A 21,327-nucleotide genomic window follows, 5' to 3' on the forward strand; every position below is an offset into this window, starting at 1 on the left:
ATTTAATGCAATCTATTATTTTAGATAATACCTCACAATTCTTGGTAACTTTTCTGTTATGTTTGCAGATTGAAAGTCTGTAGGCCTCACTAAGCTGTTATTTAATATTTACGCTTCCTAAAAGTGATAGTGAGACCACATTATCAATATGTTTCTTCGAACTCTGATGTTTTAGAGTTTTTTTTGTTTCATTCTGTTTATGTCTGTAAAGCCACTTTTTGTCCACATTAAGTCACCTCTGAACAGTAAACACAGAAAACAAAAAATGCATTTTTAACTTCACAACTACAAAGCCAACTTTTCCTTTGGTACCATTCAGTTTTAAAACAGCGAATATATTTCTTATTATTACTTATTCCCCACTGAGAAATTTGAATCATTGATGTGGGGCGGCCTTCTTTTTTAATTGCATTTTTTTCTTGGAGAGATAATTGTGAAAAACTAAGTTGCTGAAGTTTATTCACTGTCACGCGATTTACTTCATGGGGAAGCATGGAGGCCACGATCGAATCAAATTTCACAAAATCGTGTCATAGAAATAATGTTTTACTTATACATCACCTCATAATATAACTTCAACTTACCAAGTTCAAGCTCAATTCACAATTAAGCTGTAATGACATAATTACACTGTTGAATGTTGAGTATTGACTTCACACTGATATTATTTAGTTACTTAATGGGAATTTGGGCGAGTAGCAAAAAGACACCAACATTGTGGCTATACATCCATCATAGTGCACTGCACGTTTTATAGTGACTGATTGGTTTCCACCTATAAAAAATGTATATTGGCAAGTTTCCAATATGCTGCTTGACAATGGCAACCAACTACTAGATATTCACTGGAATGCAAAATGTGTCACTGCCTGGAACACAGTGAGGCCTATGGTTAATTAAACTTCAACGTTGGAAATGATTTCGTGTTTTTATTCGTTTATTATTGAAGTGATTACTGGAAATAGAGGATGCACATACTATATGTGGATCCTGTTAATAAAAATATTGCATTGCATTGTTCTTCACAAAATTTCATATAACTCCGTTCACTGAATATCTAGATTTAAATAGCTGGGGGTGGGGTGCAGTGCTTATGGACGAGCCATCCTTGCTTGGATGTCTTAACCAGCACTTCAGATTCATCAAATTTATTTACTATACTCCTAGCATTGGTGTATATGCAAGTATACATGCACCTGTTCTTACTCTTAATTACTCTAACACAGCCCATGTATTTACTTGTTTCATGATCCTCAGCAATTCCTGAAATCCCCAGTAACTGGCTTCTGGGCTACTGCTCATTCCAATAGAAGCAGTGCCAGAATCATTTACACCTCTGCTTGCGGCTACTGTTAACCTATTAGTCTGTGAATCCCCCCCCCCCCCAAGCTAGCAGTTTTCCGATCTGCCTAACATTAACTCGATAGCATCAACAAATATTCTTGCATCCTTTCTATTTAAGTGTATCCCATCCCTGTAAAAGCAATCTCTTCTGTTAACAAGCACAGACCACACTGAGAAACTTCTACCCCACGAGCCCTGCACAATCTCTCCAGGGCCGAATTGATTGACAAAGCCCTCGTCATATACTCCCTCCTCTCGTGTCTGGGCAGGATTGTAGACACTTTCAAATTTAATTCTAACTCCCGACTTTTTTTTCGCACTGACCTGTACTTGCTTAGTAAATCCGCATATCTCCTACACTTAATGTCATTAGTGCCCTTAAAGGATGAAATCTGCTCTACAATGTCATCAATTTTTGCCCCTGGCAGACACCGTGGTCCTATTCCATCTATCCTTTTTGCACAATACATTTCCCGTTTCTCTGACAATTGAGTCGCCAACAATAACTAGCTCCTGTGGGACCAGTGCATTCTGCCCTGAAGGTTGCTGCTGTGTTGTCTGATGCATAAGAGTGTGCTCTGGCGTTGAGTTGGGCAGCTGAGAACTTGATGGGCCACCATTTTAATTCCTTTGAGGGCATCCACCCGACTCTTCAAGCTCTCATAGACACCCGTCAGAAAGCTGAGTGGGCACCTAATTTCTTCAAATTCTCTGTACGCGCACACACACACACACACACACACAAACACATATTCCATGGCTAGATCATGTCCTGTTTGAGAGAGAGATACGGAAACGTTGCATTTTGCAGATTTTTTTAGACTGTGATGCACTGGAGAATCGTTCCTTACGGTCCTGCCACGAACCACAGCACTTTTGCGACTTTGTGCGAGTTGCTTTGCTGCTCTAGTCTGGGGCATGATTTCTGTTTAAATACAATTTAGTTAACAATAAAAATTAAAAGGATTTATAAATTTAATTGATTAATTGCCAATACTATACTAAGCTAACTGATTCCTATTACAGTCCTACATATTACGCTATCTAGTTTTACACTACTATCTGCACTTCTGATAATTTTTCAATTAGAATAAAGAATAAGAAAGAATATGAAGATTCCATATCTAAAACATCAACTATCAGCAGCAAATATTTTCAACTTATATTTAATTATTAAATATTATTATTTTTTGCTTGTATATAGAAACTGCTTTTAATGTGTTCAGAGAGTACTGACTACAATACATTCTTTCTTGTCTCCATGGATTATACAGAGAAGTTAGACGGATGTGACCTATGAGTATGTTATCAACAATCTTTCCATGAAGATCAATTTTATGATATTCTATGAAAATCTTTATGCAGATGGACTTCTACCTTGGTAACAAGATAGAAGTCAACCAGCACATAAATTATTAATTGTATGACATTCATTATCCAATTTAATTTAATGAATTATAGAAGAATACATTACAAACACATTTTAACTATGTTCAAATTATAAAAAAGAATAAATCATTCCTTGTAAATACTAACCACAGTCTTCTTCATCAGAGCCATCAGCACAGTCAGTATCACCATCACATTTCCATTCACGCAGAATACAGAAATTAGTGGTACGGCATCCAAATTCAGTGACTTTGCATGTAACATCTACAAAATATTTAATCATGTAAATACTTTATTACGGTACACATTACATGACAATGAGTTGTTTACTTAATTGGGTAATAATATTTAAACAAAATAATAAATAATCCACAAAAGAGAAATTCTATATGGTTTGTTAATGTTTAGAGAACATTAACTGAAAATATTCCACTACACAACAAATTTGATAATTTATTATAAAACATTCAAATTTACTGAGCAGCAGGTTTAAGCTTAGCTTAATACGATTTTTCAGTTTTTTTTTATACAGTAAAAGCTCATTATAAATAAGAATTGAGAAAATTTCAAAACCCACCCATTTCAGTAGGTTGTCTGTCATTACAACTATAAATTTGGTTATAATGACAATCAAATTGGGTTCAAGGCTATGAACTATAAATTTAAAGAATTTTGAGCTCTTGAAAACACATTTTTTTTTTTTGGAAAACTTTGCCTTTTTTGAGTTAATTAATGTATTAAATTATGTTCAATAAAGAGTTTAATAAATAATCTTAGTCATGTTTGTTAGTTTATTTTTAAATTTAGCTAGAGATTTTCTATGTAATGACTTAATATTCACAGAGCTTTTGTAACAGTGATTTGGCAAATATTGTATTTTGTACGAACATTGTATAAGCAGTGTAGTGCATGGTAGTGGAATTGTAGAATTTTAACTGAAGTAAATAAGTAGCTCATATGTTCTAATCACGTAGCTAAAAAAATTTATTTCTAGTAAGACTATAACTAATTTAAAACTCTTTGAATGTAATGACACAGTGTAATAGATATCATTGCATTTAAGTATCTTTCATTTAGTGTAGTATTCTATAATTAAACTGAATTTAAATAGAAATCATGCATCAAACTAGGGCAGCAAACCAATGGGCTCAAAGTAGCTGGAGTGCTGTGGCTCAGGGAGAAAGGGTCAGTTCTACAACAAATCACAGCCTTACAAAATGTGCTGTTTGTGAGATGTTTGTGGATCAATCTGGAATGGGATCTAATACAGCCACGGTGAATGCTTTTGTGTGTGTTTGGTAAGTGTCAGGAAATTAGCTACAAACTCAATGTTCTAAAGTGTATTTATGAGAGCATAAGGAGCAGGGTGGATGGCTTTGAAGGAATTAAAATGGGGGACCCCAAAGGTTACACTTGTGAATCAGGCAATATAGTGACAAATCCCAAGACAGAATGTGCTGACCCTACAGGATCATGGGTGCCTCCGTAGCCAGGTGAGCAGGAGCAGCAGTGCATAGCACATGCTTCTTGATTAGACCGGGGTTCGAGCCCGTGAGCCACCAAATACGAAGGATGCGGAAAGGTCAGGGAATGACCACTGCATAGTGAATTCACTATAATTAAAATTATAATTAAAATTCACTTGTTCCAATGCAGATGCGTTGGAACAAGTGCATTTTAATTATAGCCCCTGTGTGTGTTAAATTTATTCATTTAGAGAAATAAATACTGTTGAGGGTATAGAGAGGAGAATTCTGTTTAAAAAAAAAAAAAGTGATCACATCTGCTTAAGTCATTAATGGGGTTACAATAACAAAACCAAGATTTGCTACTGTAATGTATACTGATGTTGGTATGTACATTATTAGATTGAGGCTGTACACCACAAAAATAAAAAAAGGTGCCAGAGTACAAACTTCTTTTTATTTTTAATTTTTTGTGTAAAGATAAAGAGTTCAAGTACACAGGCTACATATTTAATCCTAATTTGCTGCAACCTTGTAAATAGAGTGCACTTCATATAATCCTTAGATATAAAAGAGATCACACAAAGAAATAATACAAGACACAATCCTGTGTGACGAAATAAAAAAATATAATAATATTTTTAGAGCCAGAACTGAATTTATTCTGAGCCAACAAGAACATTGGTGGACCATGTCCAGGCTGCAGGGTTAAAAAACGGTCGCCATTTTTTTTAATAGAGTGAAGTTAGTGTATAATTATTAATTATTTTAATTATTTGTTACTCTACTATAAAATATGCTAAAAAGCAATATTATTTACTCCTACAATAAATAATATTGATATGCCACAACAATGATGTAATTTTGTAAGCCTGTGCTGTTGGTGTAGTTGGTTGCAGTCAGATATGCAAATTGAGTATTGAGACCCTCCCGTGGTCAATGATATTTCCAAGTCCACACAGTAGTACAGGTATATGGCATTAGACCCGTGTAGTTTGGTTATAAGAAGGAACATCTGTAACTCAGTGAATGCTTTGTTAAACAAGTGAAGAATTCTCTGATTATAGTAGTTTTAGAAATATGGTTTAGCTTTAAATTTAAAAAAATTAACTATAAGAATAATTATAATTAATGAGTTTCGAAACTAAAGGTTTAAAAAAATCAAAATGCAATTTATAATTAGCCATTTCTTATACTACTAACTGTCACTGATAATCAGTTGGATGAAGAATATATAAATAGAGCAAGGGAGTCAAAGTAGCTAAATTACACATTTTAATCAATTACTGGGAAATAAATGCAACTAAGAAAACTGAGATGATCACCCTCTCAGCATAATTAAAATCACCTACACAATTATCTCGATGGTATCTAATTCCTCCCATTAATAGGGTGTAAATTTACAGTACAGGTAACCCCCCCCATATAACACAGTACTTCTAAAGCACATTTTCACTTTAACACAATTGATAAATTGCAGCAATCCTCACACAACATGGTACTTAGTAACACGGTTTTGCTCTAACACGGTAAGAGAATTGCGGGAAATCTCGCATAACATGATATTTTTGAGCTTTTGTGCTGGGAAAACCCTGCTATTATTAGATGTTATTTTCAACATTTCCATTCCTTTTTGTGAATCCCTGCTTTTGACTTACTTATAGTCGTTATCGCCTTCGTGATATTTTTCTAAAGCACATTTCTGGAAGTCACTACCATAAAACAATAAAAACAATTTGCAGTTTCCAGTTTATTGATCTTTTCTGTCAGTGTAATCAATTATAAACGGGTAGTAAACTCGATCTTGAATTTGCCATAGTACTGATAGCTGGAATTCTGTGGGTTTTCACGTTATTATGGTGAAATGTGTTCTCCCTTCCATGAAATATTCAATCATATAAAAAACATAAATAAATATTCAGAAACTCATTACTCTATATCTCACTTGTGTATATTGTGTTTGTTGCAACTTGTGCATGCTGTGTTCTTTGTTATTAATTGCTTATCATTTTTACTGTTTCAAATTTTACAAGAACAAAAAACGTCAGTGAACAGAAATATCAATCAGTTAGTATGTACTTATTACAGTACATATTAATTAAGCTATGTAATAAGCGTAAATTTATTTTTATAACACTAAAATATTCTTTCGATTTTCACATATCATATTTAACTTTGTTAATTGATAAGGTAATAAAATTAAATTTGTGCTTTATATCTATGTGCAGGTTCACTGTATTTTATTGGGAGATTCCTGGGTTATGTTCTGTGCTTGTTTGAGACCATAAAAAATTGTGACTTCGAAGTGCGTAGTTCGTGACTTTTAAAGAGAGCAGAAGATACACGAAATCTAGATGCTGCAGAAGAGATCGTGCTTAGCAGAGATGAAGAAGAACAAAATTAAATGAAACGACATCATCAGACATATAAGTACCACAGTTTGTAATATAAAGTGTTTGTTCAGTTATTACTATTTAAGTTATTATTATTATAAAAATGAAGTTAAAATATTAAGTTGTTATTACTACTATAAAAATTAAGTTTCCGATAGTTATTAAAAAAAGGGTGTATTTTTGTTAGCTCTTGGGACCTAACGCCCTCCCCCTTTTGTACTGGTTCTTTGTCCTGTATAACACGGTTTTGCATTACATGAGATTTTGTAGGAACCAAAATACCGTGTTATACGAGGGTTATCTGTATACATGTTTCCCTCAATTGATGATAATTCATTCATCAATCCAATTATACACTGCCCTAACATTAATATCCAGACATCTGCATATCTACAAATAACCTTTATTTGAAGGAAAACTAATAATGTGTTCAGAAACCTTTAGTCTTTATGACAGCCTTTGGTCTCAATGGAACAATCTCCACCACTTTTTAGTAAATGTCTTGCAATATTTTCTGTTATTTGGCTTTCCAAGTGCTGACTAGTTCCATTGAGATCTTTCAATGGAACTAGTCAGCACCACTAGTCAACCAATCTCTCCTCACATGCACCAAATGAACAAATTCATCCCAGAGGTTCTCTATACGATTGAGGTCAGCGCCCTGGGCTGGTCAGTCAAACTTTTTAACATTCATATCCCCAAATTAGTCTGTTACAATGTGACCATGACATGGAGCATTATCCTGCTAATACAGGTATGGGCTTTCTACAATGTGCTGCCAAATGAAGGTTATGCATTATTGTCCACGATGTCAAATAGATCACAGCATTCATGGTTTTGTTCAAAACAAAACAATGCAATGGTCACAGGCCAATCCATGAAAAACCAGCCCCATACCATCACAATGTCTCTGCCAAAAACTTCACTGTCAGGATAATACAGTCCATCAAGTAGTTTTCTCCAGCCATCTGCCACACCTAGGCACGACTGTCAGGCTGGTAGACCATGTACCATGATTTATCATGGTACATGGGCTCTCCTGTCACGTGTATCATGATTAATTGTGGGTACATGGTCTACCAGTTCTTGGACTAAGCTAGGTGAATGGCTGCATAATGGTGGTAATTCCAATTGTGTAGTGTCCTGCACATTGTACTGGTACTGACATTTGTCCCAATCATCTCAATGGGGTGTGTGTGTGTGCACGTGCGTACCATGATATTAGACTGTGTCCCAAGTGGACAATTCATTGTCTGTATAAATATCCTGTAACGTTCCATCAGCTTTGGAGGTTTTCCAGGCCATTTTGTGAAGGTTTTAATGTGAGCCTGCTTCCATTTGCAGATGACAATGCCAATCACTAACCTAGGGATATTCAGTGCTGCTGAAATGTTACATATGAACTGTTTGCATATGTGGCAGCCTATTATCATTCCATGCTGGAAGTCTGTTAACTCCATGAATCGTGGTATCTTGCATTCATAATTGTACTACTGTCTCCTTGAAGGATATGAGCATATTTATAGTTTTGTGTGACACACGGTACTTGGGTAGGACATCACAATTTATCAATGGAGAGGTGTTTGGATATTAATGATAGGGCAGGGTATTCCTCCTGGCCCTGACTTGCAATCCATCCAGTTTTTCAGTCTGTTTAGTTTAGTTTCATCATTTATTCTCAAAATAAACAGCAATAAACTGCATTATAGTAGTAGTAGTAGTGGCATGTGATGCAACAAAGCAAGTGTATGAGCTTATGCAGCATCAGCCAAAAAAAAAAAAAAAATCACACCATTCCCTCCAAATGCCTGTCCAGTTCCTCCTTAAATTTATTTAACCTATCAACTTCCACAACGACAGATGGAAGTTTCTTCCAGCAATTAATCACCCACTGGATAAAGGCAAATTTCCGCACATCTATTCTACATCTGTCTTTTCTTAGTTTGAATTTATGTCCCTTTAGGTTCGTAATCTGAATAAGTGGAAGGATCCCATCAGAATTCAGCGTGCTCAATCCATTCAAGGCCTTATATACCTCAATTAGATCACAGCGCAGGTGCCTAGTCTCCAGCCACTGCAATTTGCAGAACTTAAGCTTCTCTTTGTAAGAGGATCCCTTCATTCCCCTCACCAATCTTGTTGCCCTTCTCTGTACACGCTCAAGCAAATCCACATCCATCCTAAAATGAGGCCTCCACACCTGTACGCAGTACTCAAGGCGTGGCCTGACCATTCATTATACAGAGGGACAATCACCTCCTTTTTCCTGCTAGCAAAATTCCTATATATAATTGACAAAACCCCATGACCAGCCGTGGCAGCCTGTCTGCATTGCCAGAAAACATATCTGACTGCACAATTACTCCCAGGTCTTTTTCATTTTCTACCACCTTAAGTGTAGCACCACACAGTTGGTACATTTCTCAGGGGTTACTTTTACCCATATGCAGTACTATGCATTTGTCAAGGTTAAACTTCAGTTGCCACATCTTAGCCTATCTGCACCCGTCACCACCAAATACGGAGGATGCGGAAATATCAGGGAATGACCACTGCATATCCTGGACAAATATGGCCTTAGTTGCTAATGCTCCTAAAAAAAAAAAAAAAAAAAAAGCCTATTTGCCCAAATTATCTAGATCCTGTTGCAGTAGCACATTGAAACAGGATTATGACCACATACATGATGATTTAGAAAGTTTATATATTATATAACCTGTTTGTATAGTGCTAACCAGTGTTAGCATTAGTAGAGGCATATGATGCAAGAAAGCAAGCTTAAGCAGCATCAGCCAAAAAAAAAAAAAAAAAAAAAAACAAAAAAAACCACTCCCATTTCACCCCTCCGTTCATTTGAAATACCTGTCCAGCTGAGCCTTAAATTTAATTAGGCTATCAACTTCCACAACAAGGGATGGAAGTCTGTTCCACCAACCAACTACCCGCTGGCTAAAGGCAAATTTCTGTCTTTCCGCCCTCTCAGGTGATTATTCTGAGCAAGAAGAAGAATCCCATCAGCATTGAGCATGCTTAAACCATTCAAGGCTTTATACACCTCTATCAGATCACCTCGCCGGTGCCTAGTCTCCAGACACTGTAATTTGCAAAACTTAAGCCTTCCTTCATAAGAGCAACCCCTTGTTTCATTCACTAATCTTGTTGCCCTTCTCTGTATTCGTTCCAGCAGCTCTACATCCTTCTTGAAATGAGGCCTCCAGACCTGTACACAGTACTCAAGGTGTGGCCAGACCATTGCCTTATACAAGGGAATAATCACCTCCTTATCCCTGCTAGAAAAATTCCTGTATATCATTGACAAGACACCATGAGCTACTCTTGCAGCCCATCTGAACTGCTCAGAGAAATTCATATCTGCCTGCACAATTACCCCCAGGTCCTTTTCATTCTCTACCACTGTCAGTGTAGTACCACAGAGTTGATACGTTGCTCTGGGGTTGCTGTTTCCCATATGTAGTACTTTACATTTGTCAATGTTAAACTTCATTTGCCACCTCTCAGCCCATCTGCTCAACCTTTCCAAATCCTGTTGCAGCAGCATAGCATCAGTAGTGTCCTTAACAACCCTGCCGACCTTTGTATCATCTGCAAATTTGGACATTAAGCTTGATATACCATCATCAATATTATTTATAAATACAGAAAACAATAATGGACCCAACACTGAACCTTGAGGGACTCCACTAATAACATTAGTCCACGATGAGCAGTGTCCACTGATTACCACTCTCTGTCTTCTCCCCCTCAACCACCCCTTTATCCATAGCAGCAATTTGCCTCCAATGCCACACTGCTCCAATTTGTGCAGCAGTCTTCTATATGCAACAGTATCAAAAGCCTTTCTAAGATCCAAGTATATAATATCAAAATTATTCCCTGCATCCAGTTCATTTCTGATTGGATCATAGTATCCAATCAAATTGGTTAGGCAAGACTTCCCCTTAACAAAACCATGCTGTGTCCGAGCTAGAACTTAAGTCTTGTCTAGATGATCCTGCAGTGCTTCTTTAACCAGTGCCTCCATTAATTTTCCTGGAACAGTAGATAAACTCGCAGGTCTATAATTACTTGTGTCAGCCTTTGATCCTCCTTTGTGAATTGGGGTCACATTTGCACATCTCAGTCCATGGGTACCTCCCATAATTATGGCTAAGGGTTTGCTTACTTCCTTTGCTGCCTCCTTTAATATAACTGGATAGATCCCATCCACCCCAGGTGCCTTTCTTGTGGGGAATGATTAAAAAGGTTCTCTTTAAAACTACATAAATGGCACTATACTGAATATCTCTTCACAATATGTTATCGGCTGGTACTTGGTAAAAAATTTGGCTAAAACTATACATAACTGTATTATACCAATGAAAATACAAAACAATCTGTGTTTATCTTCAACAATTTCTCCTCAACTTTGCTCTTAGTTATTACAAGATTATCTAACTTACTGCCAGAGTTGAATACACCTCTGGCATGCCCCTCGCTGAATAACTCCTCATGTGTGAATGTCGATGCAAAATATTCATTTAGTTTGTTAGCTACCTGAGCAGGATCATCAATAGTTGAACCATCGATATCAAGTGGACCAATCTGATTCATCCCCTTCCTTCTAGAGTGTGTTCTGCCTGATAGGCATAATACATTTGTATGTAGCAAGAATGTTTCATTTGACATCAATAAATTCAACAATAAATTTTCAAAATCAAAGTGAAATCAAATTGTGTATGATGTACAATTTGCCAAGCTCAATGCAACTCCTGAAAGATGACATCACAAGTTTTGTTGACTGAACATTATCAAGTACATTAATGAAGTCAATCTAACTAATATTGAAATTTAATGATTTTAGAGTTAAAAATAATTTTTTTTGTTTCTAATTATATAGTAAATCAGCCTACGAGTGGGGAATGATTAAAAATGTTCTCTTTAAAACTACATAAATGGTGGTACACTGAATATCTCTTCAGAATATGTTATTGGCTGGTACTTGGTAAAAAATTTGGCTAAAACTATACATAACTGTATTATACAAACGAAAATACAAAACAATCTCATTCTCAGAATAAACTCAACGTTAAGCAACATTAAAAAATTCTATACATTTTATTAATTTCAGAGTAGAGTATAACATACATAATACTGGATTATGCTCACATTCTGGATTATGTATGCCTCCATTCCTATCGAATTTTAATTTATAAGGCTTGTTAAATATTTTAATCATGTAGAACTTACTGCAATTGGCTTCATCACTTCTGTCTTCACAGTTTGGCTCTCCATTACACCTCCAAGATGCTCTGATACATCTTCCATTGTCACAACGAAATTCACTTTCTGAACAGTTTCTGGGAACTGTAAAGATTTTGACTTAATGTTCAAAAATATTAAATTATGAAAACATAATATATAATATATATTTTATAAAAAATAAATATATAATAAACATACACAGGTAGTTCTCGACTTTACGGGTTAATTCGTACCTAGCGTGCGCTCGTAAAGTGAGAATTTATTTCCCATAGACATACTGTTAAAAACAGGGGTTACGTTCTCAACAATGAAATCAGTTAGCTAATTAGTTTGTGTTTAAACAATGATTGATTTAACAAAAGAAATGAAAACGTACCCTGTAAAATCAAGCAAATTATAACAATAGAGACATTATTTACGACTTACAAATGTTTAAGAATGTTTATTCATCATCATCGACTAAATGCACATTCGTTGATCACTCATTATTGGCTCGACACTCGTTGGTTTGTTGCACAAGGAGTTGTCTTCTTCAGAAATGCTTCAAGAGGTGTTTGTTTCCAAGATAATCTTCTCTTTTAATTATAAATTTCCCAACTGCATGCATAAGAATTTTTTAACGGCACACACAAATTGCAACTAACACGATTTGCACAGAGTAACAAGTTTATGAAGCTTAAAAAAGAAGGAATGAAGAGAAGATTCTGAAAATTTATTTATGTTTTTTTATACGATTGAATATTTCAGTAAAGGGGAAACACATTTCACCATAATAACGTAAAAACCCACACACAATTCCAGCTATCGGTATTTTCGTAAATGCAAGAAGATTGAATTTACTGCCCGCTTACGCTTGCAGTAACAGAAAAGCCCAATAAACTGGAAAGTGAAAATTGTTTTTATTGTTCTATGGTAGTGACCTCCAGAAATGTGCTTTAGAAAAATATCACAAAGGCGTTCAAAATTGATTCTTAGAACGGAACACATGATGACGATGAAAGTGTAGTGCATTTTAATGATTTGAATTGGTAACTAATACAATTTACAAACCACACAAGGAGCAATGTCCGCACAGTTAGCCTGTGCGGACATTGCTCCTTAAAGCTCTTCAAACAGAGTTTTTCCTGATTTATTTTCTGCTTTATTAGTTTAAATTGTCATATTAACTTATTTTCTAGAGTAGCTTTATATTCCTAGTTACGATACTTAGTTTAAAGTTTAACTTAGACAGAGATTTCGTAGATATTACTTAGTATCGGTAACGGTATCAAATCCACGTGTCACAAACCAAATTTTTTTTTAACCAAATTTAGTCGATTTATTAACCAACTGTTATATCAAATTATCATCTATAAGTAGATTATAGACCTAGTCAGGATCCTTAGTTTATTCTAAATTGAGATAGCGAGATTTGGAAGCTAATCAATACTTACGAGTCCGTAGAAATACCGTTCGTGATTCCCGCCATTTTTACACGATAGCATAAGCTTAGTGTCGTATAGTGCATAATATAATATTGTCAATTAATCAGTAAATCTATTAATCTTGATAAACTTTATTGTCAATTAAATTGTACTTTTAACTCTATATATATATATATATATATATAACGACTTAATCGTAACAAATAATTAATACATAACTATAGTGGTACACGTGATACGGAAGTTGTATAAAGGGAACTCGTAGAAAACACTAGATACCGAAAAAAAAATATATATAACATAACTGTTTTGGGATATAACTTAAGGATTTAATTTTTGTTTTGAATTTTATTGAATTAAATCGGAATCATGACTCTGACCAGAGCAGCAAAGCAAAAGGCTCAAGCTAATGGGAGTGCTGTGGTTCAGGGGAGAACTGAGGGGGGCAGTTGCCCTCTGAATCACAGTCTATTAAAATGCACTGTTTGCTTGATGTTTGCGGAGCAGTCGGGTACGGGACATGATACTGCCAAGGGGGATGTCTTTGTGTGTGCACGATGTAAGGAGTGCAAGGAAATCAGGCGACAACTCAGCGTTGTTATGGGCCTTTATGAGAGCTTGAAGGACAGGGTGGATGCCCTCGAAGGAAATAAATTGAGGGGCCCATCAAGCTCTCAGCTGCCCACATCAACGCCAGAGCTTGCACTTGGTCATCAGGCAACACAGAAGCAGCCCCCTAGGCAGAATGCGCTGGTCCCACAGGAACTAGTAGTTGTTGGTGACTCTATTGTCAGGGAAACGGGGAACATACTTTGTAAAAACGATAGGTGGAATAGGACCAGGGTATGTCTGCCAGGGGCAAAGGTTGATGACGTTGTAGAGCGGATATCATCTTTTAAGGGCACAAAAGGTGATATAGTTGTACACGTTGGCACTAATGATATTAAGAGTAGGAGACCGGCGGAATTACTTAGCAAGTACAGGTCACTGTTGAAAAAAAGCCGTGAATTAGGGTTGAACTTGAAAGTGTCTGCAATTCTGCCCAGACACGATAGGAGGGAGTATATGATGAGAGCCTTGTCGATCAATTCGGCCCTGGAGGGATTGTGCAAGGCTCAAGGGGTAGAATTTTTTTCAGCCTGGACTGTACTTGTTAACAGGAGAGATTGCTTCTACAGGGATGGGATACACTTAAATAGAAAGGGTGCAAGAATTTTTGCTGATGCTGTCGAGGCAGTGTTAGGTGGGTCGGAAAACTGCTAGTTGGGGGGGATACAAGGACTAATAGATTAACAGTAGCCACTGGCAGAGGTGGAAGTGATTCTTGCACTGCTTCTATTCAAATGAGCAGAAGTCTGAAAAACAAGATGCAGGATATTTCAGAGACTGCTGGTAGTCATTGCGGTACAAGTAAACACATGGGTTGTGTTAGGGTAGCTAAGAATAGAAACAGGTGCATGTATACCTGCGTGTACACCAATGCTAGGAGTTTGGTAAATAAATTTGATGAATTTGAGGTATTGCTCAAAACATCAAAGGCAGATATTGTTGGGATATCAGAGACGTGGTGTCACACAGATATAAGTAATGCGGAACTGGAATTTGGGGAATACAATGTGTATAGAAAGGATAGACAGGACAGGAGGGGAGGAGGGGTTATGCTATTAATTAAGAAACACATAAAGTCCAAGGAAGTGAAGCCAGTCGACATCGATGGACAGGGCAGTGTCGAGTCAGTTTGGTGCGACATAAGCATAGGGAAATCAAAATTGAGAGTAGGAGTGTGCTATAGGCCTAATGACTCTGATGAGTATAATAAGATATTGTACAGGGAAATAGAGTGGGCCAGTAAATCTGAGAGTCTTATAATGGGGGACTTTAATTTCCCAGATATTGACTGGAATTTGTGGGTTGGTCACTCGCACACTAGCAAGGCTTTTGTGGATTTATTGGATGATTGTTTTCTACATCAGCATGTTCGTGAGGCAACAAGAGGGAGCAATACTCTTGATCTGATTATCAGTAGTGATTCTTCATGCATTAAGAACCTGCAGATAAATGAACCACTAGGTGGCAGTGATCACAGTGTGTTGAAGTGGGATTTACTCAAGGAGGTAACTACCATCAGAGGTAAAGGGAAGGGTTTTTGTTTTCGTAAAGGCGACTATGATGGTCTGAGACAGTATTTAAATTCTATACAGTGGGACCAACTGATGATGTTACCAACAGCAAACTCAAAATGGGAAGCATTCAAGGAACTAATCTTGGAGGCTACCAGGCTTTACATACCAACTAAGAAATATTGTTCAAGGTTTAGGCCTAAATGGTTGTCAGATGAGCTAATGAGACATGTGGCAGAGAAGAAAAATGCATGGGATACATACAAATTAATGGGTGACATGGAAGCCTATGATAGATATAAGTTGGTCTGTAACCAAGTCACAAAGGAGATTAGGCAGGCAAAGGCAGACTATGAAAAATCCTTGGCAAAGGATGCAAAGAAAAACAGAAAAGAGTTTTTTACATACTTGAACTCGAAAAGGAAAGGGATGAATCAGATTGGTCCACTGGATATTGATGGTTCAACAGTTGAGGATCCTGCTCAGGTGGCTAACAATCTAAACGAGTATTTTGCATCTACATTCACGCATGAGGAGTTATTCAGGAAGGAGAATGATGTAGGTAAAGTAAACATTGGCAGTGAGCTGGATGATTTTGTAATAACTGAGAGGAAAGTGGAGGAGAGATTGTTGAGGATAAACATAAAAAAGGCACCTGGGGTGGATGGGATCTATCCAGTTATATTAAAGGAGGCAGCAAAGGAAGTATGCAAACCCCTAGCCATAATTATGAGAGCTTCTTTGGACTCAGGGGAGGTGCCCATAGACTGGAGATGTGCAAATGTAACCCCAATTCACAAAGGAGGATCAAAGGCTGACACAAGTAATTATAGACCTGTTAGTTTAACTTCTGTTCCAGGTAAATTAATGGAGGCACTGGTTAAAGAAGCACTGCAGGATCATCTAGACAAGAATTCAGTTATAGCTCAGACGCAGCATGGTTTTGTTAAGGGCAGGTCTTGCCTGACCAATTTGATTGGATACTATGATGTAGTCACAAAAGAACTGGATGCAGGGAATAACTTTGATATTATATATTTGGATCTTAGAAAGGCTTTTGATACTGTTGCACATGGAAGACTGCTGCACAAATTGGAGCAGTGTGGCATTGGAGGCAAATTGCTGCTATGGATAAGGGGATGGTTGAGTGGCAGAAGACAGAGAGTGGTAATCAATGGACACTGCTCAACGTGGACTAATGTTATTAGTGGAGTTCCTCAAGGTTCAGTGTTGGGTCCGTTGTTGTTTTCGGTGTTTATGAATGATATTGATGATGGGATATCAAGTTTAATGTCCAAGTTTGCAGATGATACAAAGGTTGGCAGGGTCGTTAAGGACAATACTGACGCTATGCTGCTGCAACAGGATCTGGAAAGGTTGAACAGATGGGCTGAGAGGTGGCAAATGAGGTTTAACATCGACAAATGTAAAGTGCTGCATATGGGAAACAGTAACCCCAGAGCAACGTATCAACTCTGCGGTACTACACTGACAGTGGTGGAGAATGAAAAGGACCTGGGGGTAATTGTGCAGGCAGATATGAAGTTCTCTGAGCAGTGCAGACGAGCTGCAAGAGTAGCGCATGGTGTCTTGTCAATGATATACAGGAATTTTTCTAGCAGGGATAAGGAGGTGATTATTCCCTTGTATAAGGCAATGGTAAGGCCACATCTTGAGTACTGTATACAGGTCTGGAGGCCTCATTTCAAGAAGGATGTAGAGCTGCTGGAACGGGTACAGAGAAGGGCAACAAGATTAGTAAATGGAACAAAGGGTTGCTCTTACGAAGAAAGGCTTAAGTTTTGCAAATTACAGAGTCTGGAGACTAGGCACCGGCGAGGTGATCTGATAGAGGTGTATAAGGCTTTGAATGGTTTGAGCATGCTCAATGCCAATGGGATTCTTCATCTTTCTCAGAATAATCACCTCAGAGGGCATAAATTCAAATTGAGGAAGGACGGATGTCGGATAGATGTGCGGAAATTTGCCTTTGGCCAGCGGGTGGTTGGTTGGTGGAACCGACTTCCATCACTTGTTGTTGAAGTTGATAGCCTAAACAAATTTAAAGCTCAACTGGACAGGTATTTCGAACGAACGGAGGGGTGAAATGGGAGTGGGTGTTTTTTTTTTTTTTTTTTTTTTTTTTTGGCTGATGCTGAGTAAGCTTGCTTTCTTGCATCATATGCCTCTGCTAATGCTAATGCTAATGCTAATGCACACTCACAACCTTTTATATGGCCTTAAGGTCATACTCGTGACCTTAAAAATGACATTTTAGAGAGATAAATAGCTTAGTTATATAGTGAAAATTGCAACTTCCAAGGTCTTGGAACGAATTACCAAAAAACAAACAATGTGTTATTGTGTTCACGCTACGATATTTTCATGACATGAGGGTGTCTCTGGAACAGATTAATATCATAAAGTGGGGTGCACTGTACTGTATAGCTACACACATGGTTTGGAATGTGGTATTATGAATGTTTAACATTCATTTTTTTGCAATTAATGTTCATATCTTCAATTTTGTTGATACTTGGGAAAAAAAAAACCTCATAAAAAATGTATAAAAAATAAATATATATGTTTTTATATATAAAAAAATAAATATATATAAAATATAACATAATATAAATGTCATATAAAAGTATGGAAAATAAGAAATTACTGCATATAGTTAGACATTACATGCAGTAATTAATTTGTTATTTTTAGTTATCTCAAAGCAGTAATCAAGCGAAATTATTCTGACAGCAATGCAAAAAAATATATATATATATTTTTATACATATATATATATATTTCAAATTCATTTAGAATTACAGCAAATTTTAAAATATTTACTGATTCTGGTGAAACCTCAATTTTTGTGTAACTACTAAATGTTATTAAATTAGCACCCACTTAATTGTCCAAAATTAAGTACCAAGGCCCCATAGAAAATAGGGGATTAGGGAAGAAATAGTAAATATGCCAATAAAATATATGAAAAAAAAAAAAAAATCAAAAAACCCAGTATAGTCAATAAGCTCAACAATAAACTTTATTACTGTTCAGCTTATTGAACATATTGGGTTACTGAACTTATTAAGTGCTGAATAGACCATAATGAAGTATAAAAAGTGTTAATTTGCAACAAACATGGTAATATTCAAACCATTATGCAAACAAAGCCCAAAATACATGAGAGTGGGGTATGTTAGTAGCATTATGTCCATGCACAACACTGAATATGTATATAGCAGAGTCCTGATTATCTGGATGAAATAAACTTCCATAGATAACTGAAGCCCCATATAACTGTAAATTTATTTAGATAAATACTATATTAATATTTATAAAAGTATACTACAGTGTGAGAAGATTTGACATAATTTTAAACAAACATGCTATTTTTTTAAAACAGAAAACAATGAAGTTTACTTTTTCCTTTGGCTTGCCTTCCCATGATTAATAATATGCAAATTTTGAAGAGTCATCATGTGAGAGAGAGCAGAGGCTTCTAGTTGTTCCATGTAGTCAAATAAAGACTCATTAAAGCTGAAACATTAACATCTTTTTCATCATTATTGATGAGGGTGAAGCTTTTAATCAATGGAAAGAACAGCCTTTTTTCTGTTTTCACATGATGGACGTGCAAGGGCAGAAATTCATTCAAACGTTGTAACCCTCAAAAGCCAATAAAAGTGGGCCATTCTTATCAAATACTGAATTGATAAAAAGTGGCCAATTCTTATCAATTACTGAATTGATAAAAAGTAGTCCATTCTTATCAATTACTGAATTGATAAGAATGGGCTTAACTTCAAGGCTCATGCTTCATTAAATTTTGGATTACAAAGGGTTAACTCTAACGCTGGCATGGAAAATCTATAAGCAGAATATTGGTGATGGATTTTATGAACCAATCAGTTTTTTGGGGTAAAAAGGCAAGAAATAGTTTATTCGGTAGTAATAATAAATAGTTTAGTCAGCAATTTAGTTTAAAATGGGTAATTATAAAAAATTTATTCTTAATTCCGACATTATGTTGGATATTAAGTCAAAAAATTCATCAGAAACAACAATTTTATTATTTAAAAAAAAAAAAAAAAAATCCTGATTGCCTTATAAATCTCCAGAAAAATAAGGCAGAAAAATCTGCCTTATAAATCTCCAGGTGAGGGGGAGATCCCACTCTTTGGAAAATTAACACAGGATAGGGTGTTCTTTGATGAACATCATGTTTTTTATGGTGATACTTTTCCAAATAAAAAATAATTAGTGGAGCACAATGGAAGCGAATATCTTACTGCAAAATACTACAATTCACATTGATGTAAATATAATAGTGTATTTAAATATTTTACAGTTTTTTTCTGTTTTTGGTGTATAAAATACACCAAAAACAGAGCAGCAATTGGTTAATGCTTAAAATAGTGCTAGAGCACTCACACATAGGAGGCAGCCCTTGACCAAAAAAAATGTAAAAGATGACAGTGTAAGAGCCAATCAAGAGCAACTTCTTCTTGATGATTCCTGCACAGACTGGATTGTCAAATTATACCCAATTAAGAATGGATAATTTGTAGCTGCCTGTACCATGACTCTTGCTATTGGGGAAAACAGCTTCTTTCATATTACTTGATGGCTTATAATGGGAAACAGTTTTTCAGGACCACTGATGATTTGGTTGCAATGTCTACCAAATAATTTCCCCTTATTCAAATTGCGCTAGAGATTCAGCAGAAAGGAATATAAGATTTCAATTCCAAAATATAATTTTCCCTTTTCTGTACATGAAACGGGAATGTTATAAGAATTAACTCATTGATAAAGCCTACAATGAATTTAAAGAATTGGTATATTAATATATTCCTCATAGTGGCAAGTTTGTATGTGATACAAGATCATCCCTATAGCATGCAACTATGCAGTTACATGCTGCATTCCATTCATAAAGAATCTTGAAATTTTTAGTAAGTGTCCTGCATATCTTCTTTAATCGGTGCCTCCATTATATTTGCTGGAACACAAAGCAGGTCTGTAATTAGTCATGCCAACCTTTGATACCCCTTTATGAGTTTAGGAGAAATTTGCACATTTACACTCCAAAGGGCTCTGCTGAATCCAATGATGCTCTCGTAATATGGCTAAGGGTTGGCTTACCTCCTCTGCTGAGCAACTGAATAAGAACTTTTTAATAAAAACTCAAAGGTGACCTCTAAGGCTGAGTTTAAAAAGATCATTTAAAAAATCAAATTTTCAAGCAGTACCATAGGTTTTTTTTATATTAAAGAAAATTGTTCCTAGGTTCTTATGTTTCAGAAAATTACATTCAAATTTTCAGAAAATTTACATTCAGATTACTTGATTCGATGTATGTGAACTGTTCCTTTGGAAGCCACATTGCACCCTGGAAAGGGTTAATTTGTTTCCAAATACTCTATAAGAGGAGCACTGTTCATTTTTATTTTTTTTGTTTGTTTTAGTTATTTGTTGACGCATCGGCTTCTATGGCCATAATGTACCTCCCAAGATTTTTGCAGTACTCTGATCCAAGCCCGAGGCAGGATTCGGACCTGCGACCTTTGGGTTGCCAGGCAGGCACTTTACCCACCCGGTTAGCCTGGTCGGCGCACTGTTCATCCATTCCAGGATTTTGCACAAATAGAAAATCAACACTAGAGGATATAAAAAGTAAAGTGCAGCCATTATCAACCCACTGCAGGATGGAAGCCTCCTCAACAATTCATGCTGAGGGAAATGGACCATAATCTGCCACGCTGGTCTAGTGCGGGTTGGCAGATCGACCGTATTCAGCAATCAGGGGCTTGAACAGCGGTCTACTCAAAGAGCATGTGCTACTGCACTCCCGTTCCTGCCCACTAGAGGATATATTTACTTGTAATTTTCAGGTCCTTTCCTAGGTAAGCAAAAGGGTGATTAC

The 21,327-nt window shown here is 36.3% G+C and overlaps 1 protein-coding gene across 1 annotated transcript in view; it reads right to left on the reverse strand.

The window, feature by feature from the left end:
* LOC150075985 (prolow-density lipoprotein receptor-related protein 1-like) overlaps positions 1 to 21,327 on the reverse strand; it is a 1,358,636-nt gene that overhangs the window by 329,304 nt on the left and 1,008,005 nt on the right. The window contains 2 exon segments of the mRNA XM_090387555.1: positions 2,881 to 2,997; positions 11,840 to 11,956. Coding sequence (XP_090243681.1) covers positions 2,881 to 2,997; positions 11,840 to 11,956 — 234 coding nt within the window.

This window comes from Mastigoproctus giganteus, chromosome 13, assembly GCF_048544385.1.
Source record: "Mastigoproctus giganteus isolate SK-2022 chromosome 13, ASM4854438v1, whole genome shotgun sequence".
NCBI lineage: Eukaryota > Metazoa > Arthropoda > Arachnida > Uropygi > Thelyphonidae > Mastigoproctus > Mastigoproctus giganteus.